Genomic DNA, 11,261 nt, shown 5'->3' with positions numbered 1-11,261 from the left:
ATGCTTAGTATGGCAGCTCCAATTTGTTCCCCTATTTGATGTAATTCATTTAATATGTCACTTAACCAAAGAATTGTTCCTCATGAATGGAAATTAGCTAACGTTATTTCTTGACTGGATGAAAGCTATTAATCGAGCTATTAAACCTTCATTCATTTTAAGATGTGTATAAGAGACAGGTACTATTTTCAGCAACGACGAATTTTAAGCTACTCTCAATTGCATTTGAGTGAAGATTTAGCGTTTGCACTGCGATGTTTTCTTCGACTTGCGTGTAATTCATACCAGAATTTGCAATTACGTCCACCTGTCCTTCAAACGAATTTAGTATACTAGCGGTTGTCTGAGGCGGTACCTTTAGTTCTGTGATTCCAACAACCTCATCGACAATACTAACAACAGCGTCTGTAACCTGTTAAAAGTAGCTCTGTATATTATAATTCCATACTTGGCTTTATTTACATTTTATTACAGTATTTACCGTCTTATCCAAAGCTCTGTGTTTTGTTATTCAGGATAAAAAAAAATATTTAAATTTTAGCTCTTTCTGGAGTTCAACATATTTGAATTGTTACAGTAACTTTGATAGATATTTTTTTAGACTTGAATCACCTAATGTTTGATTATGAAAGCACACTAATATAATGTGTTGATACTTTTGTAGCTTTATTAGAAATTGCAATAGTTTAACATTGTACTATATAGCCTATATATAATATGTTCTTCACTAAAAGACTTTTCGTTTATAAAACACAAGCATCATACGTTTTCATTAGTTGAACCCAAACTTATGATATTTTCTAAAGCCACAGACGTAACTACCACATCTACCGGCTCCAACACGTCAACCTCCTCTAAATACTGGTCCAACTCTTGACTTACATCTTCCACGTTTTCTTCAGTCACCTCCTTATAAAAGAACAATTCATAAAACTTGATTATGATATTTTTGTAAAACCGTTCTCAAAAATGGTATGTTGATATATTTGTAAAATGCATGTCGTAATATCGTCTCTATGCGCCGAAAAACTACAGCCCAAGTGCACGAAAAAAAGAATACAAAGAAAAGGGGCAAAGTTCAAAATTAAAATGAGAAAAGATGGGACTTGAGCTGAAGACAAAAATGAAGGTAATTGCGGTCACCATGGCAACAAAAAAGAAACGATCTCCACAAGTTTTAAGGGGACCAATAGGACAGTTAAAAATGGTGCTGTAGATGAGGTAGACCTCAGTGGGTAAATGAGAACGTAGTGGAATTACATTGGCCATATGAGAGGATGAATTATGGAGTGACCTGTGTACAAGAAACAAAATGTTGAAGTTGATTTACAGATGAATGGATAATCAATCAATGGAGACGATGCAGAGTGGATGATATATGCTCACGCTTAGAAGTGAAAGCAATGACTTCTACATTTAACTGCAGCTGTAATTTTTCCAGAAGCTTCCAGGGCAACCCATAAAGAACACGTACGATGCTTAGTATGGCAGCTCCAATTTGTTCCCCTATTTGATGTAATTCATTTAATATGTCACTTAACCAAGGTATTGTTCCTCATGAATGGGAATTAGCTAATATTTCTTGACTGGGTGAAAGCTATTAATCGAGCTATTAAACCTTCATTCCTTTTACTGCTGTGGCAGTTTTAGGGTTATAGCTAGGTGGACTCGATTTGATTCTGAAATTCCACAAGGGTCTATTCTTGGCCTTCCTCTCTTTACAGTATTAACACTTTTGTTTTTGGTCTTCCGATATTTGTTTCATCTCAATATGAATACAATTCGGTGCTATGTCCATTTCGATTGGCTGGTCGGTAAGATTGAAAAGTTGATTTTAATCCAGGTTCTTGACAAGCACTGCAAAAGAGGGGGAAGGGGGTCGAGACTAGTCTGGAACAGTCCCTAACAAAATAAGGCATTACTCAAAAGCCGAAAGACTGATGATGTGGAGGGAATACTCCTGATAAGCATAACCTTAGTACCAATATCATCGGATTAAAGATTATGCACGTACCTACCTGTCTCATGTTCCAACATACATGCCTAGTTCATCAAAGTGCAAAATAATGTTTAAGTGCATGAGTATACATTATGGATCCGACAGTTATTACATCATGATTATTTATTTAGAAAGCTCCTATCTTAAAAAGTTTATGCTATAATCTTTGAACATTCTTGGTAATATGTTAGTTAGAATGGACATTTAATAGTATTTCTGTTTTTTAAAGGTTTACCTAAGGTATCGGCACGGTTGAATACAAAAAATGAAATAAAAATTCGTATGTCACATCGATTTGAAAATAACAATCATACCTGTGTTATATTTTTTATTTTAGTAGCTGTTTCACTTTCTAGAAAAAAAAAATAACCAAAGGTTAGCTTGTATAAGCTCGCCATATAAAGTTATCACATGCTAAATTCTTATATTTTTATAGATTAATATTCGTTCCTACGTTGTCAAACATTTCCATTATCATGATTTTATAAACTTTTACGATTTCAATAAAGTAGTATTATCGATTATCGATTTTCAGACACTGTCGGTTCTTAGGCACGCCGATTTTCGCGCACACTCGATTTTCCGGCAGTCAATTTTCAGAAACACTACACTGTAAAAACAGCGTGGAGCATTTAAACACAAAGCTCCTCGCAACGTTGTCCCGTTTTTTGTGACACGTTTAAAAACGTGTCACAAAACGTGTTTAAGTCCGGCCTAATGTGTTTAGGTTTCTGACGTGTTTAGCATTAAATATGCTTAGGTATTTGACATCATAATGTAAAATACCTATAGCTAGCTGTAAATTCATCGTGTGTTTCTCAAGGTTGTTTTTGAATAGTCATCGTGTGTTTCTCAAGGTTGTTTTTTAATATTTTTAGTTATTTGAATTTTAACGTTTTAACTGAAATTACGTTTTAACTGAAAAATAAGAAAGACCTTTGTAATTGAAAAACAAATTATCTATTAGATGACACAACCAAAGAAGTAAAACGTGAACTGGATATACAGTACGGTAATTGCTAAAATGTTGTGATAGATGTAGACATTCCTTATTCATTACATTTAACAACTTTAGTGACTTGAAATTTAGAAAAAATAACATGGTTATTATGTAGGTCTATTATATATTCTAAGCACATGTAATGCTAAACACGTGAAGATCCTAAACACGTTTAGCTTTTAAACGTGTCATCAAAAACGGGACAACATTGCATGGAGCTTTGTGTTTAAATGCTCCATGCTGTTTTTGCAGTGTAGGTTTTCAAGCACTGTCGATTTTCAACTCTGACACTGTCGATTTTCGGTGTTTAGGCATTGTGGATTTTCGAGCACACGATTAATGGTTACTGACATTATTGTACCATTATATTAATAATACTGTTTTTAAGCTACTATATTAGAATTAGTATACCTGACCCTTTTGACGGCGAGTGTGTCTTGCCTTATTTTTATTCTATAGATATTCATGAGTCTGGTTTCTACTATTAAAATTCGTTACCTAAACTTGAATAGTGTCCGACAATGATCTATTTATGTGATTGTAATAATACTGGCGTATAGCTAGCTGTAAATTCATCGTGTGTTTCTCAAGGGGTTTTTTTTTTAAATATTTTTAGTTATTTGAATTTCCGTACAATATTGAAAATATTTGCCTATGTTTAGATACACAGTCTGTGTGAAGCCCCGTAAAGTAATCCCAGACAGGATTATAAGGCACAATATTGAAAATTACTACATTACGTTTTAACTGAAAATTAATAAAGACCTTTGTAATTGAAAAACAAATTATCTATTAGATGACACAACCAAAGAAGTAAAAACGTGAACTGGATATACAGTACGGTAATTGCTAAAATGTTGTGATAGATGTAGGCATTCATTATTCATTACATTTAACAACTTTAGTGACTTGAAATTTAGAAAAAATAACATGGTTATTATGTAGGTCTATTATATATTCTATTATTTAGTGAACATATGCCATTGTATCAGCTGCATTCTACTGCAGACCTATGTACATAGAACCAGAGTTAATGGAAAACTGAAAGCAATGAAAAAATAGAGAATATAGGTCACAGCAACACCCATAATAGACAAAACAACCAGGTAGATAACATGATAAATTTTGGTTCGGAATGTTAACCTTGGAAATGCGAAATATACCGTATTTGGTTAGGTAGGATAGGAGTATTTTTGGTGTGAAACATAATCAAGCTCAGCGCGTCCAAGGAATTATTTTCAGCGAGGTCCCACTACAATAGTATAATACATAATGACTAAAATTAATGATAGATGTGTCATGCAATGCCGTAGCCAGGATTTTCAAACAGTGCGGGACAATATCAAGGGTGGACCCACTTTATATTTTTAGGCTAGATGTAAGAAATCTGGATTCATTTTTTCAAAAAGTCGATTCATTTTATGCATAACATTGCATAATTTGGACCCATTTTAAAAATTTGGACCCATTGTTTGTGGACCCATTAGAAAAAGAGTGTGGGACTGTCCCAATAGCTGGCTATGGCATTGGTGTCATGTCATAAGTGATATTTCTAAAATGTGCTCGAAAATTGACAGCTCATCTGTGTCGAAGGAAAATAAAGATTTTGATTTTGTACTGAGCCCTTTCCCGACTTCTGAGGTGTCTTTTAATTACTTTTTTGTTCTTCAAAATTCAAGGTTTTCCCATCTTGAAAACGGTCTGGTAATTTTTCCCATTGTTATTACAGTAAATCTGTCTGTTATACACATCTAGATGTGTATTATGACACTCGCCTAGACAGTGAGAGGTCGCAGGTTCGAGTCCCGCCAGAGGCATTTTATTACGCAATTTCTTTATTCATTTATTTACAGGACTACATTCGTTGAGAGCTATGCTACACGATGTATTTATTAAGTCCTGTATTCGAACACTGTATTTACCTTTCTTTGATGATTTATATATGATTTAACAGTGTTAACGGCTACCTTGATTTATGTTATATGCACCTATTTGTTTCTAGCCGTACTTATTGTGTAATAGAGTGTATCTGGTGGTATTTGAATCTGTTCAACCATGAAGCCTCCATGGTCTAGTGGTTATGACACTCGCCTTGACAGCGAGAGGTCGCAGGTTCGAGTCCCGGCAGAGGCATTTTATTACGCAATTTCTTTATTCATTTATTTACAGGACTACATTTGTTGAGAGCTATGCTACACGATGTATTTATTAAGTCCTCTATTCGAACACTGTATTTACCTTTCTTTGATGATTTATATCATGATATAGAGATAGACTCTAAACCGTCTCTTGCTAGTAAACTGCTATAAAGATAGATAAAAAACTGCGAGTGTGAAAAATAAGTTCCTTAACCGGGTTTCGAACCCGAGCCTTTTGCTATCTATGCAGGCGCCTTAACTTAACCATTGAGGCTTTGTTGGAAATTCAAATCCGATTAAAGCATCTAATTCGTCATGCTCTTACGTCGTTGGATAGCACTAGTTGTTGATGCATGGCAATTAACACAGATCGAATGACAAGCTCTCTCCTTATAAGCATTTAATGACAATATGAGATCTCCAAACATTATGCCACCTACCGATACTTATTGTAAATGTACACGACGCTCCATTTCCTGCGTCATCACTCGTAGTACAAGTGATTTCATTTACGGAGCCAATTGGATATTCTTGGCTTGGACTCTTTGAACATTTAACCAGTGGTGACTGCGTTTGGTCGTCTGTGGCTTCTGGAATGACCCATTCCGGAGACTGGCTTTTTGAAACGATATTCATCGGACAAGTAATACTGGGTGGGAACACATCAATATAATCTGCGTTTTCATTAAATATATACATGTTTACGTTATAAGACATTAATTTAATAGACATAAATCGACACATGCGTATTGTACAGGCCTATATACACTATATGATGTACTTTTGTATAATATTATGGTAATAATAGTAAATAATAATAATAATAATAAAGATAATGATGATATTAATAATAATGATGGTAATACAAGATACAATAACAATAAAATCATAATATATAATAACAATATAAATAATAATAGTATTGTTTTTCTTCCTTTAAACAAACGAATATATATATATATATATATATGTATATATATATATATATATATATATATATATATATATATATATATATATATATATATAAGTATAGATAATGCCCTAAATTTAAGTTAAGATCAAGTACATTTTCGTAATTAATATTTAAAAACATTATCTCATTTGTGTTCCTGTTGATTCATTTATTATAGTATACATAGTTTTACCAACATATTATATATCTTACTTGTCACTGTTACTAGAAATGAACACGATGCATCATTGTTGACTTCGTCGATAGCTGTGCACACAACGCGAGTGTCGCCGATTGGAAAAACAGAACCAGATTCGGGGTGACACGATACAGTTGGATTACTTGAATAGTTATCCGTCGCCGTTGGTTTCGTGTACTTTACATAAGGCTCCGTCGAAATTATCTTGTCCTCATGACACATAATTACTGGAGGCTCTGTATCTAATCGAATCAATAAAAGTATACTTTTATAAGGGTATAATTTGTATATCAGTAAATATGCGTAATCTCACGACCATCTTTAATTTCTTGTAGAATTTTAGTTTTAGTACGGACACAGAGTGTTGGACATGACTGCTGTAGACCACGTATTATCACACTTTAAAAGTAGGCGTACATTTTGTACATTAGTGAGATAGCCGTGCACATGGAAATACACTTGGAAAACATGTGGACACTTTTCAAAATCTGGAATTTAGAGTAAAAGAATAACTCACTTCAAGCCCGTAGGCAGGATAATTAAAGGGGGTTCTAATTGTGAATTCACCTCATCCCCATCATGGTTGGGGAAGATTTTAAGGATAAAACACAACAGATGTCCAGAAAAACACTCCAATTCATAAGAAAATCCTAACTTTCTAATTTCTGGAGTTCATTTCAACAACTTTCATGCAAAATGCACTTTTTACAAGTAATTTACAAGGGCATCTCTGGGAAAGGGCGGGTTCTTTCGAACCCTTCGTACTCCCTGGCTACAGGCATGCACTTCCAAATACGACTGTGTGTGACACACGACGTACGCATCATCATCTGATCTGATTTGATCTTTTTTTTTATTTGATTTGATCTGATCAGATTTGTTCATCTGATCTGAGCAAAACAGTGTAAGCATCAAAGTGACGTTAAAACAAATTTATTAATTTAATTTTGGCCTGATAATAATAATTACAATGTTTGGCTGCGTAAATTTATTAGAAATACCTTTAGGTATTTATCAATCTCCCAACACTACGAATTTAATTGCAGCACTAAATCATTTTTTGTGTACTCCGCCAAATATACATAACTCTTAGCAAATCAGTGTGTAAGCAGAGAATGCAGAATGTGTACTTAAAATCACGAATCACAAACTTCGCTCAATGACACGTCATCAAAGTAACGTAAAAACGAATTTAACAAATTTTCATTTTGGCCTGATAATAATTACAATGTTTGCCTGTGTGTGTTAGTATATCGAATACCTTTAGGTATTTAACTCCCAACACTACGAACACTACAAATATACATAACCGACATGAGATCAGCGCGTTAAGTTCAAATTAATTTTTTGATTGCTTCGCAAATTTCCGCCCAGCATTCCTATTTTAAATAATATTGAACGTTTACTGATTTATTTACGGCACGAAAATGTATTCACTTTCTTATAATAAAAAAAGTCATTGTTTAATATCAACATTTGATATTAAACAATGAATTGCCAATCCGCCTCAATAGTTGCATCATCTAGGCCTAGAGTTGATACTGGTACTTAGAAACTAAGTTTTACAATGCATACAAATAATGACTAACCTATGGTTACAATAAAACTGCAGTTAGCACGATTACCAGTAGTATCAGTTGCTACGCATGTAACTAGCGTGGTATCATTGAACAAACTTCCAGTCAAATGGTCACACGTGATATCAACATCGCCCTCTTTATCTGTTGCGGAGACATTGAAACGAACGTATTCTGGGGAATTGTACAGATGACCTTCCGGGCAGACAATGTTTGGTACTTCAGAAGCTGTGAGGGTAAATGAATATTTGTAAGAGTCTCGTTAAAAATAGCTTTATTATCTTTTATTAAAAAAAAACACCCAAAGCCATCCACACCTCGTGGCCAATTTGCATGCAGATGTATCAATGGTAACGTGATCCTATGGTATTTTTCTACATGTTAACATTAAATTATTATGTGGGCTAATATTAACATAACCAGTTCATTAAAACTTGATTAAAAATCAAATCATATACATTTATTGTATTGAGATCATGTATTATTGCAACATGGCAAATCATACAAAATCAGTAGGCCTATAATTTAAACACAATTTTTATCTTTTTAAATTTTCTTTAGCAGAATAAAAAAAATACAACTATTTATTAATTATACTCGAAAAAATCGCATTCGATGGCTTACCACGAAAGCTTTCAATATACCTCTACATTTATAGATAATCAGTGACTATTTGTGAAGACCAAAAAAAAGTAATATCATTCCAAATCATGTTATAAGGATTGCTACGTCTTATACTATCAAGTCATTAACTTTACGTCTTTCAGTAAATTAAAGACAAATCAGCATTTAAATAAAAAATATTTTATATGCCAATAATTGTAAAGAGGTTAGAAGGTAGTTAATATAAAGAATCATCTAAACCGGCTTTAATAAATAAATATTCGCCTAAAATGTTATAATGAATGTCTGTAGAGATATATTGGTCACACTTTTAAATGTGAAAAATATGGTTTTCTGTGCCAGACCAAGACATTAAAACATATTTGAAACCATCAAAGCATAAGGATATAAAAATTAACTAAACTATATTAAGACTTAAGGAAATAGTATCTTGTGATAATGTTATTTTTGAATATATTGTAACTTTTGAAAGTTTATTGAAGTTCTTCTTGGTGTTTTTGTTTGTGTGTTTTATATTCATTCCTATTAGAATAATTTGTATTATCTAATCTGTTATACGTCTGTAATAAAGTAAATTATTAATTATTATTAATTATTACTTTAAGTTATATTTATATATTTCAATATTCAGTGAGCATATCGCCTTTGTGCAATCAACGTCATTCATTGAAGTGGTGCATTAAAACTAGGCCTATATGGTACATAATAACATTAAATAACAATAAAACAAACACAAAGGTAAAATTTCTTAGACTTTTTTTGTGAAAATATTTCTTGTGTGCTACATATTATGTGAACAAAATCAAACATTAGACATTCAATAATTTTTAATTTGAATTATTTCCAACCATTGTCCAGAAGGAACGATTTTTTCCAATTACAGGCGAAAATTGCAAAAACAAACACCACAAATATAATAAATATCTCAAGGTATTAAGCAATTTTTTAAAAATATATTTAAAAAAAATAATAATTATTATTATTATTGTTGTTGTTGTTGTTGAGATCATACATACAGACATTAACAGAAAATGAGCAGCTAGCTGTATTATTGGCACCATCCCTTGAAGTGCATGCAACTGTCGTGGAACCAATCGAAAACCTCGATCCAGAAACAGGAAAACAATCAACTGTCGTTTCAGACAAGTCGTCAACTGCTATTGGCTGGCTGTAGTAAACCAATGGGATGATTGATGTAATCTGGTCTATAGTACAGTTTATTACTGGAGCTATTTTATCTATGATTTAAAAATATTATTTTAATTAGAAATAATACTAATACTTTTCATCAACTATAAAAGCATTTGTTCAAGAAATGAAAGTAACAGTCGAAATAAAAAAAATCATATAATTTGCATAACAATCGAACTGTTTAAAAATAAGCTAAATAAAAACACACTAAATAATTATATAAAACGTCTTAAATATGATATTGTATATTCAGTACAATTTTCCAGGTAAAAACAATACTTTCAGAAAATGTATATCAAGTAATATAAATTATGTAGTTTTCTTTTAATATTCAGATTATTGGTGGTTATAGAAAAAAAAAGTAATTATATAATAGCATTAAATTAGAAAACAATCAACAGTCGGTTCAGACTAGTCGTCAACTGCTATTGGCAAGATTTAGTTATCGGATCCGATAGGGAATAATGTTTATCTCAAATATTATTAACTGTATTTATTACCTGTGGAGTTGTATCTCCATACCTAAATTACCCTCATGTTACATAGGATTATTTATTGCGTACTTCGGAATACATTGTGGAAAAATTATATTGGTAGGAAAAATTATATTGACATACCTCTTTGAAAACAAATTGTGCAAAATATGATGGTTGAAATAAAGGTGGGATGCACCCACGAAAGACAAAAAAAAAGATTTAGTTATCCAACGGACAGTGGCGGCAACAGTGTATGAAATCTTGGGAGGGGGAAAGTGATGGGCATGGTAAAATCTTAGGGGAATATGCTGGGGTAGCCCGAAGTGGGCGTGGTCGGGCGTCGTCCAAAATGTCCCTTAAGTGGTCAAGGGGGCGTAGCCCCGAAAAATATTACAATTTAATTTAGGGATTTCATAGGCTTATTTAATCGATGTTACAGATAGCGTTACAGATAGCTGGTGTCGCCACTGCAAACGAAAATAAAAATAAAATCTTTATTATCTTTTATAAAACTTGAGGGCTCACACAGTCCATCCAAATAGGAAGTAATATGAAAATGCAGCATTGGGAACACAAATAATGTTGATAAACAATGTTTGATACGATCTAGCCTATACATCATGTTCCTATATTATGTTTGAGCACTGTAATATTATCTATTTTATTTATACATTATTTCTATTCCTAGCGGTAACAGCAACTTGATTTGCATATTATTTCCTATGATTTACCAGCTACTACATTAAACTATTACGTAGCCTAAACAAAAATTGGTTCCACCATTATGTGAGCCCACAAGTTTTATGAAAGGAGAGAGACTTTCGATCCGTAATGAAAGCGTACGGGCCTCGGGTCTAAATAGTATGACAGTATGACGCTCGCCGAGATAGCGAGAGATTCCCACCAATTTCCACCAGAGATCACTTTTTCATCAGCTACAAAGAACATTCGTTGAAGCACTATGTTTGATATGATTTATAATATCATGGTTCTATTTATTTGATTTACATAGGCCTATTATTATCTATTATATATATAAATAATTTATTATAAGTATAAATAAAAATATATGTATATACTTATATATATATATATATATATA

General features: G+C 32.6%; 1 protein-coding gene across 1 annotated transcript in view; it reads right to left on the bottom strand.

Moving 5' to 3' along the window:
- Nucleotides 1–157: 157 nt before the first annotated feature.
- LOC117114117 (hyalin-like) overlaps nucleotides 158–11,261 on the bottom strand; it is a 16,563-nt gene continuing 5,459 nt past the window's right edge. Inside the window, exons 5-11 of the mRNA XM_033257665.1 lie at nucleotides 9,509–9,730; nucleotides 7,881–8,096; nucleotides 6,306–6,533; nucleotides 5,578–5,811; nucleotides 2,314–2,351; nucleotides 766–909; nucleotides 158–412 (exon numbers count right to left, since the gene is read on the bottom strand). Coding sequence (XP_033113556.1) covers nucleotides 158–412; nucleotides 766–909; nucleotides 2,314–2,351; nucleotides 5,578–5,811; nucleotides 6,306–6,533; nucleotides 7,881–8,096; nucleotides 9,509–9,730 — 1,337 coding nt within the window. The remainder of the gene's footprint in view (nucleotides 413–765; nucleotides 910–2,313; nucleotides 2,352–5,577; nucleotides 5,812–6,305; nucleotides 6,534–7,880; nucleotides 8,097–9,508; nucleotides 9,731–11,261) is intronic.

This window comes from Anneissia japonica, unplaced genomic scaffold, assembly GCF_011630105.1.
Source record: "Anneissia japonica isolate Jap-2015-1 unplaced genomic scaffold, ASM1163010v1 scaffold288278_len44488_cov113, whole genome shotgun sequence".
NCBI classification, from domain to species: domain Eukaryota; kingdom Metazoa; phylum Echinodermata; class Crinoidea; order Comatulida; family Comatulidae; genus Anneissia; species Anneissia japonica.
The sequence above is the reverse complement of the archived record's forward strand: the minus strand, read 5'-3'. Positions and strand labels throughout refer to the sequence as shown.